Source organism: Ailuropoda melanoleuca, chromosome 1, assembly GCF_002007445.2.
Source record: "Ailuropoda melanoleuca isolate Jingjing chromosome 1, ASM200744v2, whole genome shotgun sequence".
Classification (NCBI taxonomy): Eukaryota; Metazoa; Chordata; class Mammalia; order Carnivora; family Ursidae; genus Ailuropoda; species Ailuropoda melanoleuca.
This window is the reverse complement of record NC_048218.1, coordinates 51,775,935-51,800,540: the sequence shown is the minus strand read 5'-3', so window position 1 is coordinate 51,800,540 and position 24,606 is coordinate 51,775,935. Positions and strand designations below refer to the sequence as shown.

General features: G+C 42.6%; 1 protein-coding gene across 12 annotated transcripts in view; it reads right to left on the bottom strand.

Moving 5' to 3' along the window:
• Positions 1 to 13,225: 13,225 nt before the first annotated feature.
• BBX (BBX high mobility group box domain containing) overlaps positions 13,226 to 24,606 on the bottom strand; it is a 260,888-nt gene continuing 249,507 nt past the window's right edge. For 6 of the 12 annotated variants that reach the window (XM_034657849.1, XM_034657811.1, XM_002923669.4 and 3 more), the window contains 3 exons: positions 23,487 to 23,684; positions 21,128 to 21,314; positions 13,226 to 17,018 (listed from right to left, as the gene is read on the bottom strand). In XM_034657849.1, the coding sequence (XP_034513740.1) occupies positions 16,931 to 17,018; positions 21,128 to 21,314; positions 23,487 to 23,684 (473 nt within the window). In that variant the 3' untranslated portion in view covers positions 13,226 to 16,930. The remainder of the gene's footprint in view (positions 17,019 to 21,127; positions 21,315 to 23,486; positions 23,685 to 24,606) is intronic. The other 6 variants (XM_034657819.1, XM_034657840.1, XM_034657844.1 and 3 more) reach the window with 4 other exon arrangements.

The following is a 24,606-nucleotide window of genomic DNA, read 5'->3' as shown; positions in this document are numbered from 1 at the left end:
GAGAGAGAGCATGAGCAAGAGAACACGAGTAGGGGGAGACACAGAAGGAGAAGGAGAGAGAAGCAGGCTCCCCACTGAGCAGGGAGTCTGAGAGATGCCGTGCTTGATCCCAGGGCCCTGGGATAAAGACCTGAGCAGAAGGCAGATGCTCAGCTGGCTGAGCCACCCAGGTGCCCCAGAATAGACCGAGATTTTTCTTGGGTAACCCAGTGGTTCAAGTGAGGGCCAGTTTGCAGTGCAAACAGGTCTCGAACGTTGCGGGCAAGAGCGTCGCCCTACATCGTCATGGCAGGGCAGATGCACTCAAGTCTAGACAGCCCAAGGCCACCGGTGTAGAACGGGATGGGGATATCAAAAGGCAAAAGAGTCCATACTCTTCCTACAAAAATTCAAAAAGTGATTACGATTTCTAATTTAGTATTGCGGAAGGTCATAATTTTACTTTGAAAACCCAATTAAATAAAGGTAATTGGGACTTTAGCATTGCCAGCTGAACCATTACAAAGAGCCCCAAATGTAGTAAAGAAGTAGGATTGAATTATCCAATTTTGTAACGGTTGTGCTCACTTGGAAATCTGTGCCTTCTCTCTCTTCATGCCGTGGTCTTCCTGCTTCCTGCAGAAACAAAACAAAGCTATTTACTCCCGTCTCTGCAGTGAAAGTGAGTTCGGGCTGCACTATGGATTCTGATTTCCTGGATCAGGCACGGAGGTGAGAAGGCTGTTGGATTATAGGCTTCATAAGTCCCCTCCTCAGGAAACTTTCCTGGCTCCCTCCATGGCGCCCTTCAGGCATTAAAAGGATTATTTCATATTCTAATTCTCAGGTTTCTAGTCTTAGGAAACGCCCAACAGATTGTGATCTTTGTTGAAGCCGAAATGAGGCCTTTCCTCCCATCCCCCCCTCCATAGCTCAAGTCCCCATTTTCAGGAGGCTCAGTAAATATTTGCTGAGTGGATGGGTAAATAAATTCATGAGAGAGTAAAGGTCTATCACCTCTCAAAATAGATTCATGCTTCTCAGATCTTTTTTTCCAGGCCCTAATAAGTGTATTGCTTCCAAACCTGATATGAAATGGGTGTCACAATAGTGGCAAAGTTTGTGAGTCATTTCTCCACATCTAAGTATGAAAGGGGGTTAGTCAAACAGGGCAAGATAACCACCCTTCCCTCGGAGAGGCATCAGGACTTCCTGATGATTATGCTTGTAAGAACATTCTTTTATATCTGCACCGAAGCCGGGGCACCTGTGAAAAATGGAGTAGCTGGCCTTCCACAGAGAACTTCTGTCTTCATTTAGATGCAGTATTTCCCAGGCTCTTCTGTAGGTGGACAGATTTAGGAAAAGGAAAAGTTTATTAATGATTTTTTTTTTCCAGTCAAGATGGGGGGGAACCCTCACTTGATTGAGCCCCAAAGGAAGAAAATTGTAGGAAAAAACCCTTCTTTTTTTCCTGTATAGTTTACCTACTTCATTAAACAGAACAATGTCGATGAGAAAATTAACGTGGATTTTCAGCCACTAAACTGCTCCTCTTTGGCGATATTTGTGAAGTAGACACATGGAGGAGACGTTCTAATTTTTTGTTTAGTTAATAGACTTTATTGTGTATACTGGTTTAAGGTTTATAGAAAAACAGAGCAGGGTTGCCAGGGTGGCTCAGTCGGTTAAAGCATCCGGCTCAGGTCATGATCTCTGAGTCCTGGGATCATTCCCTGCGTTGGGCTCCCTGAGAGGCTGCTTCTCCCTTTTTCTCTCCCTCTGTGTCTTCCCCTGCTTGTGCTCTCTCGCACTCTCTCTCTCAAATAAATAAATAAAACCTTAAAAAAATAAAACTGAGCAGAACGCACAGAGAATACACACATAACCCGTCGCTCTCCCCGCCCTCCCCCCACAGGTTCCTTTATCCTTCCCGTCTGACTGAGGAGTGGTACACCTGTTACAGCGCTGGGCCAATACTGACTTTGCATAAAAGCTCACTTTTTGTGGTATGCTTTCGATAGGTTTTGACAAACGCAGGATGTCACGTATCACCCATTACAGCATCAAACAGAATGGTTTCACCACCTAAAAAGGCCCCCTGTTTCATCCACTCACCCCTTCCCCAACCACTCATCCCTTCACTGTCTCCATAGTTTTGCCTTTTCTAAAATGTCATCATTTGGAATCATATGGTATGTAGCCTTTTCCAATAGGCTTCTTTCCCTTAGCAATGTGCATTTAAGCTTCCTCCATGTCTTTTTCAGGCTCGATCATTTCATTTACTTATTTTTAGCACAGAATGATATTTTTCATCGTATGGTTCTACCGGTTTGTTTATCCCTTGGCCTATTGAGGGGCATCTTGGTCGTTTCCAGTGTGGGGCGTTTATTTATTGATTTCTATAAACATTCACATACAGTTCTTTGTATGGACATAAGTTCTCCACTCACTTGGGTAAATACCTAGGGGGACAATTGTTGGATTTTATGGTAAGCCTAAGTTTTTTCGTTAGGAACGGTGAAAATGTTCCAAAGTGGCAGTACCATTTTGTATTCCCACCAGCAATGAATGAGAGTTCCAGTTGCCCCACATCCTCAGCATTTGGGACTGTTGGTATTTTGGATTTGGGCCACTCTACTAGGAAAATAGTGGTCCCCCATGTTAATTTGCAAGTCCCTAATGAAGTAGGATGGTAAGCATCTTTTCACATGCTTATTTGCCATCTCTATATCTTCTTTCCTGTCTGTTCAGATCTTTTGCCTGCTTGATTGGGTTATTTTCTTCTTAAGTTTTAAGAGTTTTTTGTATAGTTTGGATACGCATCCTTTATCAGATAGGTATTTGCAAATATTTTCTCCCAGTCTATGGCTTGTCTTTTATTTTCTTAAAGCATTCTAGTTTTTTAACTATTACATTTGTAAATCACATTTTAAAGTTTACAAAATGTGTTCAAACGTAGTATCTCATTGCATCCACAAAATACCCCCAGGGAAGTAGATGTTGTGATGCCCACATTAGAGATATGGAAATAAAGAGGTGAGGCGGTTCGATTCTGGTCATTCGGGGGTTCGGGGGGCAGTGGAGGAAAAGGTCTGCCCCATCAGTGGGGTCTTCTGGTGTTGGCACTATGCTAGCGAGTTGTTACAGAGCCGTACAGAATGGCTCCCACTCCTCCCAACTTGGCTCTGACGGGAATGTCTGTTTTCTGTTTGTGCCGGCCTGAAGATTTATATTAAAGAGGACCTGGCTTTCAGAGTTCCTACACCTGGCAGTCCTCTCACGTGGGGGATCCCCTCTACCAGTTCTCATCTTTCTTCTTGGGCGCCTGTAGTCCAGGTCCCCTCGGGGAGCAGCTGCTTTGTGACAAGAGATTCCACAACTTTTTTTTTTTTTCCAGAGTCCAAGGTAATTGTCCTAGAGACTCCCTCTCCTCTTTTGGCAAACAAGCAAACTGTAACAAAAAATACTAGAACGAAAAAGTGAAGCCCTCTTTCCTTGGGCAGTGCCGGGCTGCCTGGTGGCTCAGAGGTGCACACATTTTTAGGACTGCTGACCACCGTCTTACTCTACCATCTCAACTTCCTGGGAGGACGGAACCACACCCTGACACTCAAGGGCACAGGAGGAAGCCACATACACTCTTTCAGTGTACTGCTGGTGTCACAAAGGAATTGCGATGGTAACTCTGCATTGTGGATAATGCCAACGATGTCATCCAAGCACAGGGACCCACCCGCAAACTTCTGCCCACCTGGAGGGCCAGGTCCAGCCTAAGGCCTTACTGGGGCCTCTGAGCTTCTCATCTTTCCCCAGCCTAGAGATTTAAAGTCCCCTTTCTTCCATTTCTTGCTGAATTGGTTTAAATAAAGACATCATTAACAATACAAAGAATTTAATGGAGTGGGTAATGGTGTGGGTGATGTCAACAGGAATTTGGCAGTATCTGTGAGGATAATCTGAGAGGAATAATCAGGACTTGACAACCCTTCTTTCAGAAAGCAAAATTGCCTGGTTTCTAGTTATACCAGTCGTTAGTGGCTTCCCTGCCTGCAGAAAAAAAGAAAAAAAAAAAGAAAAAGTCACAGTAATTTCAACGGAGTTGTTTACACAAGTGGAAAAATCTGACTCCTTGATAACATGTTTCAGTTGTAAACCCCCTTAATGACACTCAAGGGCCTTCCAGTAAGACAGAAATTTCCCCGAAACTAAAGAGAAGTTATCTGGAAACAGGTGCCCTTCCTCCATGAGGTTATTTATGTTCATTGGGCTAATGGTTTTTGTCCAGTAATACATTTAAATTGCTTTTCATTTTACAGTCATGCTTCACTATCACATTTCAGAAAGTCACTTCCCTTCCTCTGTACAGCCGGCAATTTCCTCAAGTAGGTGATGACAGCATTGTCCTTTCGAAGTCATTTGAAATAGACCCGATCTCATCCATCTCAGGAGAATATGCTCTGGCTGATAATCATAGCCAAGTGGAAAGTGCAAATGAACTCAGGCTGTCTCGTGGCTCTGTCCTCTCTCAGGTCCCCCGGAGGCCCCGTTGCAGGGCGATGGTGCGCCTATCGATCTGGGAAGGAGCCAGACATTCTGTCTCCGACAGGACGTGAGAAGTAGGTCCCCAACTCGGGTTTAGGAAGTGCAAGGTTAGAGGAGATGATTTATAAACATGATTTATACACTGAGTTACACTTACCTGGTATGGATGCCAAGGAAAAAACGGCCCCATAGAAATGAACATAATTAGGTTCATACAACATTGTTGCAGATCGCTCCCTGAAACCTGGGCAACTGGGAAGATTTGTACCTTTAAACCGGAAAATGCGGATCAGGCTGTGTCGTGAATCTGAAGCGCATAGAATTCTACTGAAACACGTTAGGTGCAAGTGCCACGTAAGTGCCTTAAAAATAGTAGCTTTATTTTTAAGCACAGGTAAAGAGGGTAGGGTAGTCCCCGTTTGTTAGCTTTTATTTTGTGTCCCGGGGCCACAAGGAGGTCTTGTTTACATGTGTTGGGGGGCAAGAGCAGGCCACCCCCAAGTTGGGCCACTGTGGCATGAAGATTATTTTGAGTTAAAAAGCAATCAACAGGGTGCCTCAGTGGCTCAGTTGGTTAAGCGTCTGACTCTTGATTTCAGCTCAGGTGGTGATCTCAGGGTCATGAGATGGAGCCGGGCATGGGGCTCCAGGTTCAGTGGGGAGTCTGCTTGAGATTCTCTCCTTCCCTTTCCCTCTGCCTCTACCCCCCTGCCCACCCACGCACGCTCTAAAAAATAATCTATAAAAAAAAAAAGCAATCAAAACCCAGATTTAGGAAAAGCTCCTTACCTCCCCCTCCAATGCCTAAAAAGAATTTAGATAGAGGACCTGGTCCAGGAGGAGGGCTGTCACCATAGATACCCACGTTATGATACGAACTGGGTGTGGTACACGGGCAGGAACCTGGCAAGTCCTGTTCCATCCAAGTCCTCCAAGTCCCATTGTTTCTGAGCGGCCCAGCAGAAATGTGTTTACCATTTGCTCTTCTTAATCTTCCCGTGTATTGCTTCCCTTTCCTCTGAAGTCCCAGACGCCTCCCCGATTCTCCTTAGTTCAGGATGACATCTAGACCGTACTTTGCCTGTCTTTGGATAATTCCATCTCTATGTGGATTCCCCATATGTATGCTATTAAATATGATTTTCTCCTGTTAATCTGTCTCATGTCAGTTTGATTCTCAGTCCGGCCAGAAAGGGGACAGGACGTTCTTGCTCCCCAACACATGAAATGGATCACTCTTCTGCCTGATTTTCAAACTGAGAACTATGCACGTGTATGGTCAGTTTGGAAGGTAAATGGCTCAAGCTAATTGGAGGTTAACATTCAAGTTCAAAAGTTTTAACCTTAATATAAAATGGACTAGGAAGAAAAGGGACCAGGAAGCGTGAATCGTGTTGCTAACCTGCAGCAGGTTAGTCTCAGAAAGCTTATCTCGGTCTTGAGACTTGGAGGAGAGTCCCGGCAGCCAGCACGCCTCAGCAGGGAAAGGAGATCCATGGGGGGGACACGGTTCCCTGCTCCACACCTGGGGTGTCTGTCTTCCAGACTCCCGCCCGCTGGGCCGTCTTGCCACTTGGTTGGCTCGTCCTTGTGTTTGACTGCTAGCGCGAGCCCGCTCTTCCCCAGGAAATAGTATTCATCGGCTAATGCAGGACTCTGTTCACTTGCACTGCCAATTACTGATGCTGGTCTCTGCAGCAGGCTCGAACGCCGGGACAGATTCGGTCTAAAATAGATCTGGGGCTGAGGAGCAGGTGGTGGTGGCGGCAGGCTAGAATGTCACCCAAAGGCAACTCGGAAGAGAAAAGTGCACACCCGGACCAGAAAACCATTTGTTTCTTAAAAGAAGGCATATGGAATATTGGATGTGTGGGTAGGAGTGAAAGAGGAACCCAAAAAAAGTAATTCACATGGATAAATGTTCATATAGAAAAGAAAAGATGTTGGTCTGATCCTAGTTTGAACGGTGTCCTAGGGAGGACGGTGGCATGCTGAACAGTGGACTCTCTGCATTCCCCTTTGAATTTCAGGTGTCCTATCGGTGGGTTTGTGCAGGTGAAGACAGTCATCGTTCTTGTGTCTGCAGCCAGGTCCTCAGCACAACTAGGTCCTTAAGAAAGGTTGCTCCATAGTAACCCACTCATGGAAAGTCAGATCTTTGGGAAGTGGGGAGAGGAAGACCAATGAAGACTTTTGGCAACACAGATCTCATTGACAGTCTTCAGGGGGCCACAGACAGATGCCTGATGAACTCCAAATTAAACTCTTGAAATTTCTAAAACTTTTCTGAATTCATGCATAAATTACAGTGCAGTTTGCAGACCTAAGAGAGATCATCTTGCTTTTTAAAGCAGATACTTTCAGAGTGAAAAGAATTCCTTTAATTATCAATCCCTAAAAAGGGGACGGGGGTTGATTTGGCCATACTGAGATGAATATTTAGTTTAAAAAGTAGATCCACCGCCTTTGGGGAAGTACTCCCAAAAGGGAAGTAATCCTGCAGTCTTAGATGAGAATAGGTACTTCTGTAGTAAAGTCCTTTTTACTTTTTAAGATTTTACTTATTTGAGAGAGACAGAGAGAGAGCATGAGCCAGGGGAGGGGCGGCAGAGGGACAGAGAGAGAAGCAGGCTCCTGGCTGAGTAGGGATCATGACCTGAGCTGAAATCAAGAGTCAAATGCTTAACTCACTGAGCCACCCAGGTGCTCCAGTAAGGTCCTTTTTACTGACTGAGGATTAGCAAATAAGGTCTCACATGCACAATTCAGACCCAAATTGAAATAGCGGCAACACATCAAAAACTAGAATCTTTCACAACAGTTCTTTCTTGCTCCAGGAATCCTCTTGGAGCAAAGGAGTTTGAGTCATTTCCCCAGTCATGAAATCCTTAGATATTCTCAGTGGAGAAGAAAGAAAGGGACACCTAGCACAGCTTCTGTGTGTGAAGGGTGCACAAGCAGGGAGGTGTGCCATTGCTGAAGAAAAATGCAACAATGGGAAAACTTCCACCTCAGCAATACGCAAGACCTGGGACTAAGGTTGAGGAAAGGATACAGCCAAGGGAGAAGGAAAAGAAAGTCAGAGAATCACACTTTCTGGCTATCAGGATTACCTCTAAGTCTTGAAGCCAAATGCTGAAACCGTGCTGCTTGACCTTACCATTGCAAAGACTCCTAGGCTGTGCCAAGGCTGAGCTGATGATGTGCTACCTAATTGCTCAGGGGTCCTGGAGTCAACATAAGCTGGGGTGTTCCATGCCCCGGGACACACCTGAAGGAAACACACTGCATCCTGGATCTTCCCCAAAGACTGTTCTCTCATTCTTGTCATTCTCTGAGATCTGTGGCCTTGTCTTAGCAGTGATTTTTGTGCCAAGATCTCTTCTATGAGAAAGGGCTTTAAAAAAAATAAAAATTTTAAAGTAGCAGAGTAACACATTCCCATTTTTTTGCCTTAAAGTCTTCGAAATGCAGATTATCAAGTTTCCCATGAGTTTATATGTAGCTTCTTCCCGACAGCCTTTGATTTTCATGCCCAACCTCGTCTGTACCGCATTTCAATTAAAGAATGGTGCAGATCTCTAACCCCCACTAGGCTATCCACACCCCCGCTAGAATATACATCGAAGACAGTCTTGTTGGGACTTAGCCTGCATCCGAGAGCAGCTATCCACTGCAGCTCTGCTGAACGATTAGATGGTTACAGGAGCAGGACATAAGCAATTTAACAGACACGAGGTGTGGATAACAAAGAACTCTTCTGGAGTCAAAGCAAGTGAGCTGAAGTAACTTCCATGGGCTTTGAACAGAGAAGTGGAACAGAGCACTGTTTTTAAGCAATTTTATTCTAACAATGCAATTTTGATTTTGATTGGTATACTGTAACAGTTTTAATGCAGGTGAGGCTAGCATCAGTGTGTTAAATACCTCATATTCTACTAAATGGTTATTCTAAACAAAAAGGGTGTAGATTTTCGATGACTTGTGCAGAATATTGCTTTTATTTCTAATATAGTTATAAATACCTAAGCTGAGATATAGCATGGGAGAAGTGAAAATTTAAAATTCTAAAACGCCATCTGAACTTCTCTCAAGGATTATGGATCTTGGAGGAAAAATAATTTTAAATTGTATCAATACTGCTTTCCTATTAAGTGTATTTCAAATACATGCTTCAAATTAGATGGCAAATTACCTATTTTTGCATCTACTGAGTGCATTTCTACTATTTACATATATCTTTTCAATACTTTCCTGTTTCTGGAAGATTCAATGAATTGTAGTATCTATTCAATTTGCCTTTCATAAGCAGCACAGGTATGATGCCAAATAGTAGAAAAGATCAGGAAAACGTAATCATTATACTTGAGTCCATTCCTTGGAAATCTTTTCATGCTGGCTTTAAAACCATTTGGACTTGTAGACATCGAACTTGAAAGACCTGTTTGTATGAACTTCCCTCATCTTCCATCCTCCATCATTCTCAAGAAAGTTCAATCCTCGCGTCTTTCTTTTCTGGCTCTGCAAGACACCACCTTGAGACAAAATGACCTTTAGTGAAATTCCCTCAGGTGAGGGATCTCCAAGTGGGGTGAGCCTTAAAGTAGGAATTATCATTTTCTCTCTTCCAGGAGGGATTTCATTTTACGCTTTAATTTCTGGCCTGTTGAGCCAGGATTTCAGATTTTTTAAATCTTTGGCCACCTGCCTTCCAGAGTGTATCTAAAAATTTACCTCTACTGCTCCTGTACAACCGACATCACTCTTGCAAGTCCCGAGAGGAAAACATAAGTGGGAACAGGCTTGGAGGGAAAAGTGTAGAGGACATAACAAGTTCCTGAAAATTTTACATAAGATTATAAAAGTTTTAGCCCTTGGGCCTTTTTAGACATTGTCTGGGAAAAAAAGTAAAGATCATAGGAAGCAAGACCAAAAATAAAGACATGCCAAGAAAAGGGACTCTCTGATGATCTCTTTAGGAAACTGTGGATTGGGAAAGGTAAATATAGATATCTAACATGAACAGCGTAACCTAATTCCAAATAATCTTCACTCCAGCACGACTCTTCTCGTGGCTCACAGATTCCTTTCGCTTTGGGCAGGAAACACACATATTTTTGGAATCGTGAGGGGGCGATCCATCAAAAAAAGAAAATTTGCGCATATCAAAATATTTGTTTTTAAAGGCTGTCTCTGAAGTATTTATACACGAAATCACACTTCTGGGATATGCAGAGCTAGGGTTGGGAGGTGAAATGAAGGAAGATGGGTGAAATACAAATGAAACTGGAACTGAGAAAATGTTGGTATTTGTTGGAGCTGGGCGATGGGTCCAGGGAGTTCAGTATGCTGCTAGCCTCTTCCCTTTGCATATATTTGAAAATTTCCATCCTTCCAAAAGGTGAAAAGGTTTCTGAAAAGCGATGACGAACAATTTTATGTTTTCGGTATGAACAGAATAGAGTCGGCGTTATTGGTTTTTAGCTCACTTTGATAACCACTTTACTTTTCCTCGCAAGAGACTACGTTCTACCGCAAAGGACCGATGTACCGTAGCATCCACGCAGACCCATCACAGCACACGTGCGCACGACCTGTCATCTTTTGGCCTAGTGGAATTTGCACTCTTTGGTATGGAGCTCCCCCCACCCCACTACAAGATATTTTATTTTCAGTTATTCAAAACAGTGTGCTGGAGAACTAGAACATGTAATTCACCAGGCAGACTGATTTTACGGAACATTCCTATAGCGCAACATATGCAAGTGTGAGTTACCCATGTGAATGTAACGTGTTCTGAGTTTTCCACACCATTGCATCTCGTGACAGAGCTCACTCCTAATGCATCAGGCCCTTACAAGGGTATCTGAAAGAGGGAGCTAGCTATAGTTAGGGTCTCTTTTGAATATACTTACACCAACCTTCGAGTTGGAATAAAAATGAGAAAATCAACAATTATCATTTAATGAACATTTTTTCCCTTACAGGCGCTATGCCAACATTTTCATATGTATTTCCTTTACATTCTAGAAGAAGTGTGAGGAGGCATTATTACCACCATCATGTAGTAAGTGAAGTGGAGTTCAGGGAGGTTGAAAAATTCAATAATAAATGGGTAGAACCAGACTTTGAAATAAGTCTGAACGCAAAGCCTGTGGTATCATTATACCCTGTATTTATATACTGTGTGTGTGAGTGTGCGTTCGTGTGCTATTCCAAAGGATTGAAAGAACATATTCGAGGTTCTAAGGTTCAGGACATTGTATTCAGCAAAACTGAGGTCTGAATTTATATTCTAGATTATAGTCTTAATGATATCTCTTCCACAGTTTGATTAGTTCAGGGGCAGTTGGTATGTTCAGGTCGACGTTTGCCAGGAGGCTGTCCTCCTGAGCAGCAGAATGAAACGTATCTCTTTCTTCTGTCAGGCTGATTTCTACTCCACCCATGAGGGAAAAGCAGCCCAGGCTGCTCAAACATGGGCAGTCTCAGGCAAACAGTTTGGGGGAGACCAGCATTTCACATTCCGAAATAGCTAAAATATCACTGGTAGATAGGGTCTACTGAAGGCACTGGACTGTCTGGCCAGGGGGGTGAACGTCAAGAAATATGTTTGAATAATCTCTTTAAAATATTTCAAATTTTTATTAAATATTTTTATTCAGTTTTAAGATCACAGTTAAAGTACTTTAGCATGTTATACACATGACTTACATGTGCAATTTTTAGAAATATCAAATTAAGTGTAAGATTTTGAAGAAAGAAATTATATAAATGTGTATATTGACTTTTACTACACATACATCTAAGAAAGCAATAATTCTGTTGTACCATTAAGTGGAAATCATTTATTACATGGCATGTTTACACCAACTCTAAAGAGAACCAAGCCAATTTCTGAAAGCAAAAAAAAATGAGCGATTCAGTCATGCTGAAACAGTCAACAGACTTAAGACCTGGTGGTCAAATGAAGCTATGGTTAATTTATGACATGTAAGTAAGCAATTCAAACCTATGAGAAAAGTTCATAATCTGGTACATGGAATCTCAGGTGGTTTTTATTCTTTTTTTGGGCAAATTCCTGAGAGCAAGAGACTTGTTTAGTGCGAAGGAAAAGAGAAGAACGTTGTGGAGCATGTGCTGAGCTCCAGATCACAAACCTGCCCCATCCCCAGCTCTGCTGCTCTCACAGCTGAGGCACTAACGTGAGGTGTCAGGGGACACAAGCCAGCCCCTGGGGGCTGCAAAGGGACAGCAGTGTTGGTTCTCGAAACCCACGTGCCTCTGTGATTCAGGTTAGAGCCTGTGAGGTATGATTTGCGGTGCGGGTGGGAGGGTTTGGAGGCATTGAATTAGGTCCTTGTTACTCAGTAACCGGTTCTGGCCCAAGGTAGTGGGCGATCTTTGGAAGGAGTAGTAATGCTCACGATAACTAGTTCTGTGCACAAAAATCGATTTGAGGGCAGGATCAATTTTGACCATGGACTGCAACAAGGAAACAGTGGCCATAGAACTTAATATAAGGTTTCCTCTTTCAATTTATTAGCATAAATCCTACCACCACAAATAAGATTTGGCCAGGAGAGGAAACTCTTTTTTGGGTGTGAAGAAAATGTGTACTTCTATTTTTTAAGGAAAGTCAAGCACAGATGGAAGTGTATCAGGGGAGTCAAAAAGATTTGTCTTGTTATTCACTATTTTGTCACTTCTTTCATCTGAAATGTAAAGAAAATAACGTCCCCAGTGAACAGGACAGGGTGATTTAATATGGAGTATAATAAATTCAGCTATCACTTCCACACTAAAACAAAGCAGTCCATCAAACCCTGAATACTTCACCAGACGTATCTGGTAAGATAAACTGAACAACTGTTTGTAATTATAAGTACGATGTTAGTCAATCTAAATAAGACGATTTAAAAAAAAAAATCCCAAAACTCAAATAAAAACAAAATCCAAATCTAGTTCTTTGGGAATGCTTGTATAAATAAAAGCAACAGCTAATTAACAATTAGTACACTCTTTGTAAGGTGCAAAACAAGGTCCTACATGGGGAAAGCTAAGATTTAATTTCCACCTAGCAGTCACTCTGAATACTTTATAGGTCAGATGTAGTAACGACATTTGCTTCTACTGCCCATTTTCAGCAATACATTGTTCTCTCTGGAGAAGGCGGTCTGGGAAGTCTCAACACTGCAGTGGGAAACAGTGGCACTGAAGTAGGAGCAAGAAAAGACAAAGCTCGGAAACGGGACTTACTGAGAGGAACTCTGAAAGCCGAGGTAGCCCGTGGGATTGGCCTTCTGTGAGGGCTCCAGGAAGCAGTGCAGTCGAAGGGGAGTCTCCTCCACAGCTTCCCGACTCTCCCTTTCCAAAGGGGTGGTTCCAGGCCTTGCAGGACTTCCTTCCTTCTCCCCAGAGAGGCGGCGGCGCTTCCCCTCCGCTCTGTGGAGGCCGGCCTCCAGCCTCTAGCCTCCGGCCTCCAGCCTCCAGAAAGCTTGGGATTCGTACAGTAGTTCAGCAGGCAGCACAGTCCCACTGCTTCACATTAGTGCCAAATGCCAAACTTGGAACAGAGTCATCAGACACCCTCCTTCCCCGCCCCCCCCACCATATGAACAAAACGTGTCATTCCGTTTCCGGCTTACTCCTGGTTCTGTATCAATTTATAATTTGCTTGAGATTTTACAGAGGTGCAAACTTTTCCATACGATGAGCCAAAGACTGCAGAATGCAAACAAAACTTTCTAGGACTTAGGCAGCGTAGCATCTGACTGGATAAGAAAGTGACGGGGATACACATGTTGGAATATAAATAACTGGACTAGTTCAGATGCTCTTTTTGTTCAGAGTGTCCCACCACTTTTTTTTTTTTTTTTTTTCCTCTCCAGCAGTTTTAATGGCAGGAACTAGAATCAGTGATAATGTGGGAATGACTTCAGCATGACTTTGAGCTGGCATTGGTAGAAAGCTCATCTGACAGAATTCAGTGAACACAGTTCTGGTACTTGTGGGGAAAAGACTGTCAGAATTACAACAGTAGGATTTATCCTTATAAAGGGGCTTTGACGAATTAGATTTTGATCTAAAATCTGGGAACTAACCTAATTTGGGGATAAGAACCTGTATCGTCAATGTGGCTGTGGGACATTTTTCCTTTTCCTGATCTCATTACAGTTATCCAAACAAATAAAAAACTTAAGAAGGATGTCTTACAGTATTTTTCTCTTTCACACAGCTTCTTAGAGCTGCGGCTTCAGTTACTATAATATACTCTACACACTTCAAAATTACATAGGAAAATACCCAGAATAACTAAATAAATAAAAGGCTAGAGAAAACTGGAACAGTACTGTGTCTCCATCTGAGACTAAATCATCCACTTCGGCATCACAGAGAAGGGCTAGGACAATTTTTTTCAAAAGATTTATATACAGGTTTGAATCCAGAAATTAAGGTTAAAAGCATAAATATCGATAATTTCAACTAGATTCAGAATGGTTTTTCAGAAAGATATGATACAACAATTTAGAATAAAACAAAGCAGAAAAGCATCATATTTTGGTTTGCTTGAGATATACATAAGGTGCAACAACTTTTTCTCTTGAGGATGCTTGTGGGACAAATGTTAGTGTCAATGGTGTTTGCTGGCAGATTAAGGTACACACCATAGCAATATGATTTTCCAAAATATAAAGAATGAGAGAAATGAAATGAAAATGATGGGGGGGCACTACATGTTGGTCTGAAATATTTGTGCTAACGTTGTTACCTGAAAATACCAACACCCCTCTCCAGCGGATTCAGGGCATGAGAAAAGCACTATTATTGAAATCAAGACTTCACTCAGAGAAACAACAAGGCGAGTGGCTAAAGGACTATAAAGCTTTGCAGGATTTCTGCTACTCTCAGTGCCTAACTGCTTAAAAATTAAGCATTTCTACAAAAAGGTTTTTTTTTTTTTTTTAAAGTATCTGAAAACAGTCATATCCAGTAGATTGCCCTCCCACCCCACCCCTGCCTAAGGGAAAAGCCACTGAGGTTTAGGAAAAGCAGATCAAGTAAGATATTAATCACATAGAAAAAAGTAATCTTTTGTTTTGCTTCTTTTTAAAAAAGGTCCCATGAATATACAGCAATCTCTTAAGGAAATCTAGTGAAATGTAATTGGAGGACTGAAGGAGGGTGCTCTGGCAAAAATAGATCTATTCTAACGTGTTCTCTAGAATAACAAGTTAGTACCATTGTCAAGGTGCATGTTCTGCACCAAACAATTTTTGTTGTTGGTTTTTTTTTTTTTTTGGATTTTTAGCTAATTATAATTTTTAAATCACTGCTAGCAAGTGGTCCAAAAACTCCAACAGCCACCAACATTGGGACCCAGCAATTTTCAAACATTCACTTTGTGTTTTGAAGTTTAGAAAATATTAATAAAACAGCATCATAGTAAAAATATTACGCTAAAATCTGGGGCTGCTCACCTGATTCATTTCTATGTGAATGGGATTAAGCTTTAACACCTGACTAACCTAGCTTACTAATTCCTTCTTCCTCCATGCCCACAATGATTATGCATTTTTGAGGACACCTTTCCAATGCTCTGCTGCCCTCTTTACCTGCTTTGAAGAAAAAAAAAAAGAACAAACAAACCAAACAAATCCCTATATTCATTTTCAATTCTGTTAGTATGTTGTACATATTTTCCAGCACCGAAACTGAAGTAATATCTACAACTATGAAAAGCTAAACCTAGTCAGTACTAATAGAGTCATTTTTTTTTGTATGGCTATTAGGTCAGATTAAGATTAGAAAAAAAAATCGTCGTTACAATTGAGTCAAGTATAAATAAGAAAGCTAGATAAAACCTTGTAAACTGTCACCATGTAGAGATCTAATTCAAAAGCTTTAAACTCGAACTAACGCTATCAAAATTCTGCCAGTTTGAAAACCAATAAAAATTATTGCTGGAATCCAGTAATTAAAATTTGGTAGTTTGTGCTGCGATGCAAGAGTGGGGATACACTTTGTGCTATGGAACAAATACCCTGTAACATCGGTAGCCTCCGACTAATTTTGATGTATCACTTTGCATGTGTTGCTAGGAAACAAGACACTGTGAATGTCAGGTGGTTAAGTCAATATGTTGAATGTTTTAATAAGCCAGGTAATCTGCTTGGCACTGGCATTCGTATGGTTGGTTTTATGTTCAAAAGCAACAGAACACAACAAGGAAACAAACTTGTGGTGGCTCTATGACTAAGACTCCCACCCTGGTCAGGCATACCTCCCTCATCATTTATTCCATACCTCCTTCACAACACACAACTCAAAATGGCTCTAAAACCCTGCAGCGGCAATCAGGCTGTGCATAGCAGTTGCTACCCGTCCAGTCGGTCTGGGATGGATGGAAAAGGTCTGTAGCTCAAAGTCCACATGAAGTGAGTGTCTTCAATGTGTTCAGAATAGTGAAGTAATACTAAGGTCACTTCTGAATAATATTTTTCTTTTTTTGTTTGTATGAACGATCCATTGGTCACTTAGACCTCTGTGTAAAAATAAAAGAATCCTCAAGGCATGAAAACATCAGTAATCTGTAACCTGCAGGACTCTTCCCCTGTCTGGGAAAATATTTGCCACAATGTGCCCCAAGCAAATTCTTCTTGGTCACTCAAGGCTAAGAAAAAAATTCAGCTTGTAAGAATTCTAATTTTCTTTCTCTTTTTTTTTCTTTTTTTCTTTCTTTCTTTTTTTTTTTGCCAGCAAACTACCACTCTGGTGGCAAATATAAAAGTGCAGAATATATGGACCACGAGGCCGAGCATACACCGCTAACAATGGTACGTCTGCCTGTCCGTGCTGCTTGGGAGTCTCTGGAACAGGCTTTTTAATATTATTCTACAATATAAATGTAGGTATAACCTATTATATAAACCATCTTAGAACTTAAATCTCCATGTACAAAAAAGACTAAGAATATCTAATAATAACTAGTGCAGTGCGTCAGTTTTTGTTTTTTGTTTTTTTGTTTGGAAAGAATAACTAGGTAATATATGAAACTAGTTTCACACTCTCTGGTTGGTAAAAGAGACGCTGGGTGAGCTACAGTAAAGGCAGCCTTTTACCAAGTCACCACCGCTTACCATCAAAAGCCTTCAATAGAAAGCAAAGCTCCAGGATCATTCTGCTCATTATCAGACAGATAACATCACCCCCAAAGACTCTGGGTTCCAAAAGAACACACCGGCCCAGGATGCTAACTTCTGCTTCAAGTGAATCTGGGCCGTGCAGGGCAATGAGCGCTGGTTCGCAGTCTGTATTTCCCACCACACGGACTCACTAGCATCCCTCGGTAAAGACAAGGCTAGGGTAGTAGGTAAAGCACAATGTTTTACAATTAAAGGGCGCTTCACTGGTCAGCACAGGAAATAAGTACAGGAGCCTGTGGCATTTCTTTTGGCTGTCCGTCATGGGTGAGCGGAGTCGACCTCTGACCTCTGCAAAACAAGAAGGACAAAACAAGTCACCCACTTGAGAGTACGGTATCAGAAAGAGGAGAAGATGACGAGTAACCAGTAAGAGCTTTCCAGTACCATGTAATCCCAAAGGCTCAGTTGTTACTTATGCTACTTAGCTGAAACCGTTTTTGTTCTTAGGGCTGCTGCTTTTTTGAAATTTTCTTATCTCAGTTCCCCTCACATGACTTAACAACAGACTCTACCCCAAACCACCAGCTCCATTTTGCAGAGGTGGAACCTGATTTGGGGCGACTCCCTAAGAAGTGGGGAACTTTCAATCAAGGGCTGTGGTTCTAAGACAACAGTCTTCCTCTTGATCCATTAAAATATGAACCATGTCCTTTGCTGAGCTGACCAAGGGGAAAACTCTCCTGTACTAATTGATCACCTCCAGGCTCATTTCCTAAGATACAGAAATAAACCCAATTTAAAACATAAGGCCAATTAAAGCAATGGCCCCTGAGACCAGAGGACCCATGACTCTAGCACAAATGAGTGAAAAGACGAAAGAAAAGTCTCACAGACACATGGAGAGCAAGCGTGCAGGGGAAGAAGGCAAGTAGCGACTGACTTTAGAGTGTGAGAAAATCTGGGCAACTTGGGCCAAATCAACACATGCGAAGACAGAACTCCAGACACGACTAGAAAATCCATAGAAATACCCATCATTTGGATTGGAACTACACCAGAGTGAGCTGATTTTTCATTCAGCTTTTGGTAAATGAGTAGGAAAAAAATTACTTCACAGTTATAAGGAAACCCTTCAAATTCTTGGTAATTTCTACAGAGCTTCTCCTTCTAAAAAGATAGGACGGGACACCTCCTTGACACTTCCCCACAGGCCTACCAGAGATCAGACAGCGTCCGCTCATGGCTCTGGCCCACAGTGGTCCCCACAGCACTGTGCTGGAAATCTCTGATGAGCAGCCAGGCCTCCGGGGGCCTGACCTTTTCAACACAGTATCTTCTTCAGATTACGCAGAACAAAAGGAGCTACTTAAAAATTCAAATTGAATCTTGTTCATCGCTATACCCAAGTTCCTTTCTCTTGACACACACATACAGAAATAGTGTAGATAAATTACAACATTTGGGGATTTCAGAATCCAATAATCACTTAGCTTAAGATATCAGGATTTTGGAAAAACAAAACATGTGTTATAATCAAACCTCTGGATTAATCTGCTCATGCATGTGGGGATGCTGTGAGCACCGACTGTTCAATATGTTCAACTCTTTGTTCAAGAAAGATGAAATTAAAATGCTATTTTTTTTTTGCCTTTAAGATTGAACCTGTAACAATACTAGAACAGCTGAAATAATTTTAATTAGTGAAAAAGGAAACATTAAGAAGAAAAAAGTGAAAGATGGAAAAGTACAGTATACAAAAAAGAGCAACAGGGACAGAGAGAAACTGGGGTGGAAGCCAGGTGAGTCAAAGAAAAGAGCAGAGGAGGCGGGACCCGACGTGGCTGTAGCTAACTGACGGGGCCGGCTCCAGTGGAAGCGGCAGCGAGATGTGTCATGATGTCCTCGGACCTGAGAGATGCTTGCTCAAGCAGCAAGCGAGCGGAGCAAAGGCAAAGACGCTGGAGTTCAAAGACCGTAGAGCAAGGCTTAACTCAGTTTGGCTGTGCGTTCCTGACAAGTTCATCATCTGCAACATCGTTAAAAAGGGTTCAAAGAGACCCACCTGGCAGGGGGGTTCAAAGAGACCCACCTGGCAGGGCTGAGTTTAGGACTAAATTTAATGAGCTTTCCCCTTATGAAAATCCCTAGTAAATACAGGCTCTCCACAAAGGTTCATTCCAACTTCCTATTTCCTACATTTTGCAAAAACTGTCTATGTTGGGTTTCTGAGCCTGATGTTAAGATTTCTCAGGACAAGAATGCAGGTGACACGTTTCTACCCCTAACTCTGTGGATCACGCTCTAAATTATGAACGCAGGTATGTCTAAGCAGCCATTGCACCTGCTGTGCAAGCCGGGTACAATTCCACGAAGCCCATAGGTAGAGGGCAATCTGGGAGCTCTGCTCTAACAGGTAAGGGCAAAAATTACAACTAAGAGTCTTCAGGGGGATCTGTTTTTCTAGAAATTAAGAACGCTAACCATTTGCGTGACTGATAGTAAGATTCTAGGATCCAATACTGACCTTTCTAATGGGAGGTTTTAAAGACAAGAACCCTTGCTGACACCATTTTCTGTATGTCTGCCGGTGAACTTAGGTGGACATACTTCAAGAACACATCATTTACACATCTACCCATTCACTTGTTCATTCATCCATGGGTGTACCAAGAGCTAAGGAAGCTGGGGACAGGAGGATTAAAACCAGTGCTCTGCTTGCAAAATACACTGGGAAGAGACAGATGTATCAGTGAATAATTACAACCCAGTGTGGCAGCTGGTCTCGGAGCGTATACACAGAGAGTGCAGGGACTTCAGGAGGAAGACTGAGAGAAGCAAGCAGGAGTAAAGACGGAAGGAGGGGCAGCAGTTCGCCTGAGGGGGGATGTGCAAAGCCAAGAACCTGGCTTAGCTAGGTGCCAGCGAGAGATGCCACATGATGGCAGGGTAGCAAGGACGGGGTGGTGGAGATGAGAGTGGAGAGGTCTGCTGAGGCTCCCTGCTGTTGCAAGTTGGCAGTCATGGAAGGTTGCTCAGCACAGCCGGGGTGTGATGCTGGCAGCAGCAAGGGGGGCTGTGTGATAGACTTTGCTGAGCCCTGAATTATGATCCCCTCTGACTTCTTACATTGCCTCTTATTTCCAAAATTTATGGGGCACTTAGGAACATGCAGGCATGTAGTTCATCTTCTCGCATGTGTACGGGTCTGTCGTCTGTACTCGACTGTAAAGCCCCACGAGTGGAGAACTGTCTGTGCCTTCTCTCCTTCGGAGACGTGAGCAGATTTTAACGATGTCTGTCAGCATGCACTTGCTATTAGGCACTTGCAGTATACACATGAAAAGGAATCTGACTTCTTGGAACTATCTAGAGGCGATTTGTGATGAAGCTCTACAATTCTAATATGATAGGTAAACAGCAAGAAGCAAACAAAGCTTATGTCCGGGCCTCCTCAACATGGATGTGGAAAAGGAGAGTGAAGCCCAACAGGCAGGTATGGAAGTTATGCTAGATCTAAAACTCTCGTACTGAAGACTGAAAGTCTGGGAAAGTAGTTCATCTGTGGGTAACCCACCTTGAATAAAAGTATGAAATACCCAAATTTACAGATGGCTCTTTTGCCTTCCCCAAGGGTCCATGAAATAGCAGAATACCCAATTATACACTCAGAACTTAATATACTTTCTGTGAGGCTTTTCTGAGTTCAAAGGCCTTCACGATCTATGATTCTATGTGATCTTTACGACTCTGTGCTTCTTTGGGGATAGCATTATGCTCACTGGAAGGTGAGAAAACCAAGGCTGGGAGAAATAAATGACTTTCTAGCAAACAGACAAAGACACACCCAGGCCTCCTGCCCTCCAGGACGTCGTCGACAAGACGCTTCTTCCCCACCACCGTTTTCTTCCAGCAGCATCACCACCACCACCACCACCGTCCTCAAGGGGGAGTTTGCTGCATGCCAGCACTGGGGCATTGGCTCATTCCGCCTAACATTGCTATGGAATGAGAGCTACCTACACCCATTTCACTGAAGAAAAACTGGAGGGTAGAGAGGTGAATGACGCATCTTGCTCAAGACCTCGTAGTCTCCAGATGATGGATGCAGGGCTCAAACCCAGGTTTGAGGCCTGATCTCGAAGCTCACACTTAATGATTAGATAATACTGCTTCTCTGCTCTTCCAGGCTTTTTATGGAAATGAAGTCTAGTCACAGAATACCAGATTCAAAATGGGATACCTGGCTGACTCTATTTCCCTATATTTACCCACACTGCTAATTAGGACGTGACTTGCTCTTGAATCAAGTCTTGTGAACCACAATGCATTGTGAAAAATACCATAAGCCGTGTCGGAAAATAGGACTCGGCTTCCATGTTGCTCTCCCTATCCCTGTTTGTACACGGAAGTAAGGTTGGTTGACCAGGACCCCCAGTACCCTGGTGCTCAGCGCTCACCTGTGCACATTTTCCATGGCAGCCACTTCTGCCAGCGCCGCGAGACTGAAGAACGCAGACACGGCCGGCATCTCCGGAGTGCTGCTCCGCGTCTCCGCGGCCTCGGGGTTGTGGGAGCCTTCGTCATGGCAGCCTGTCTCGGTCACTTTTGGGAGACTCCTCAGCAGTTGTTCCTTTGGTTTCTCATCTATAACAAAAGGGAAATTCATCACAAGAGGATCACTATGTTCTCTCCATAGAAGGGTTACAGAGGAAACTCTTTGCCAGACAATGGGAAATGAGCTAATATTCTTTGTTCACTCCTGTTATCCATCGAATACCAAGGCTTTTACGGATTTTCTTCTCCCATGGTAATAAAACTCTTTTATCAAGCTCAGTTGCAACTATGGACAGCGTTATGCCCTGAAACTAAGTGGAAGAGAAGCTGTGTTTTATCCAAGGTCACAGAACAGGTCAGTCTCAGAGTAAGAGGGAAAAAATGGGCTTGGACCAAAATTAAAATGTTGGGACTTCTGCAAAGGGGCCTGTGGATGCTGCAGAAGGCCCCTGAACACCCAACTGAGCCAACATTTCTGATGAAGCCGTAGGATGCTCTGCTATGGCAACTTGGACATTCGGTTTGCTGTGACACAAACATTTAGGATGGCCTCAACTAATCCCAATGAGATCAATCAATCCCAGTGAGATCCTGAGTTGTTATTCTTGTTCTGAAGACCTACTGGAAGGAAGACGAAGGGCCGTGTGGTATTTACGAGGAGGTGCTAAAATGCTATGAAAATACACTGTTGGAAATGAGTATACTTTCTTTATTACGTGGCCATTATAAAGGAGGAGGAATCTTTATCATGGTTTTTAAAACATTTTGAATATAGAATGACATTGATAAAGGCTGTAAATGTCAGATATTAGAATACGAGAGTGCTATGTGCTTCTCTAAATGAAAGTAATATTTCTAAGATCTTTCACTCTTTCTGTAAGTGAAAATGACACTATAGCAATTTATGAAATCAAAATCACCGGCCTGCTGGACTAAGTATCAGGAAAACTAGACTCCAGTCCTCATCTAGAGCTAGTAGGTCAATGTATTAAAAAATGAAATCCTACCTCTCTGAGCTTCATCTCTTATATAACAGGGTACAATGGGGGCATTTAATATGCTTTATAGTTCTAACAATCTACACATGCTAAACACAAAATGTGTATGAAATTCACTAATTGTCTTCCTAATCTATCTCAGCAATGAATCTTTATTTGCAATTACATTAACCTAAATCAGGTATTTATAAATACTACATTCAAAACACACTCATTTAAATATTGGTTTGAATTTTATAATTTTTTTTTCATTAGGATAAGTGTGCTCTTTAATCCCCAACACCTCTGTAACTCATCCCCCACCCAACTTCCCCCCTGGTAACCATCAGTTCATTCTCTAGAGTTAAGAGTCTGTTTCTTGGTTTGTCTTTCACTCTTTTTTCCCCCTTTGCTCTAAACACGTTTGCTATTTATAGAAGTCATTATGGACCTGTGACCTTTTTCTGAAAACTGGATTAGGGCAGGGGGAGGGACGCCTCAAAGCTGAGGGAATGAGGTGCCGGGGGTGCTGAAAGGTAGAAAGGCAACAATAGCTAAGATCATTAATGCTTCGTTGGTGTAGCACCCCAAGATCTGAGGGGGGTGCTCAGTGTTACTCTCTGACCCCACTCCTTAACTTGGGCCCCTTGGGCAATTCTGCTGCTATGGAGGCCACCAGGAACAGCAAACAGACCACAGGCCATGACTGAAAATAGAGAAATTCACTGTCAGTTAAGATTTGGTTAAAGGTCAGCCCAGATAACTCAAGAAATCCAGAAGCATTCTCAGGCTCCCTTAGTGATGAGAATCAGCTTATTAGAAAGTGCTGGATGCTTTCTAAGGTTCCTTAATCCAATGGTTTTAAATACTTGATAATATGGTTTGTAGTGACTTGAACAGTGAACTGTGAAGAAACACTGATTCTTCTAGTATTTTTAAAAGTCTAGGATCTCCGGGAATTTACTTAATGAAGGCTGCTTTTGTGCATGCTGAGAAAGAGAAGGAGAAACACACAGTCCTAAAAATTACCTTTCCTTTCTAAGAATGCTCTTGGAAAAAGAGCTATGATTTTAACACGTATACATTTCGTACATTTGGGAGTCTGTGGAAAACTCGTTCTCAAGGAGATCCAGAGAAAGAAAATGTTCCTGTGGCCAAACCCACGAAACAGATCCATTTTTCAATAAGGATCCACAGTTGGCTTATGGTCATTTGCTGTCCAGTGTGGCCATGACAGTCACCACCTTGCTCTGGTTCTCTCTCATGTAAAGCTCCCTCTTCTTACCCAAAGTACCTCCTGCTGGTGACACCCGTCCATCTGCTGTCCTGACAAGGTGGGTAATCTTGGTTTTCCTTGCTTTTCTCTTTTGGCTGCCCACCAAGGGTTCTTGTGTTGTTGTTGGCTCTGGAGTGTTGGGAATGGATAGGGCATTTTTAACCTTATGAGCAGGCTCTGTGGTGTTTTTGTCTTCTGAAAATATGGCTGAAATAGGACAGATCATATATAGTTACACACAAAAACACAAGACATAGACATTGCTCTTGGAAAGAAACATCTCTCAATGCCTGACCCATCTGAATGGAGAACTGAGATTTAGAGTTTTCAGACTACTGATGGGAAAAAGAAATAAAATGTTGCCCATAATTTTAAGCAAATATACTTATTTATATTTGCTTTGATAAATTAGGTATAGAGGATTCGGATACCCTTGCTCTCTTTTAACAGAACACTGAACCAAGAGGCCATCGGAGAGACATTTTCTAAGCGTTTGCACCTTGCAGTTTGGTGGGGAAGACAGTGTATGCAAATCTGAGTGAATTGTGTCCCAACAGACCATAATTTCTACAGGTGGTCAGGGTCCCTATCCAAGATCCTCTTGGCCACCTGGTCTGGGGAAGATGATAAAAGAAGTTTCTCTTCTTCTGAGGACACTGAGATTAAATATGTACTACTTAAAATTTATAGTTACCATTGGGACACTTGCTTTCAATCACCAGGTTGGAGTGATGCGAACACAAATGGTGAGGCCTGACCTCCTCTTACGCATACCGACTGCTCAGCAAAGACCTGACCCACACTGGTGATGCCGAACATAAGTTAACACTCTCCCATTCACTGAATTCTAGGACCAGGTGAATGTGCTTAGTCGGGTAATTTACTGAAGTACCACAGGCCAGCACAGCTCCAGGAAAGGTATCAGGTACCCTCATTCTAACTGAAAACCAATGAATCATTTAACAGCAAACACTTCCATCTGAAAAGTCACTGTGTCAACAGTAAGGAGCACGCTTGCCACGCAAGACCTTGCTCCCAGTTCAAACAGGCTGGGGATGCTTGTATCTTTCCTTATATGCTCATTTCCTTGGGAGTTCACTCTCCCCACCCCCAATTTAAAAGTAAGACA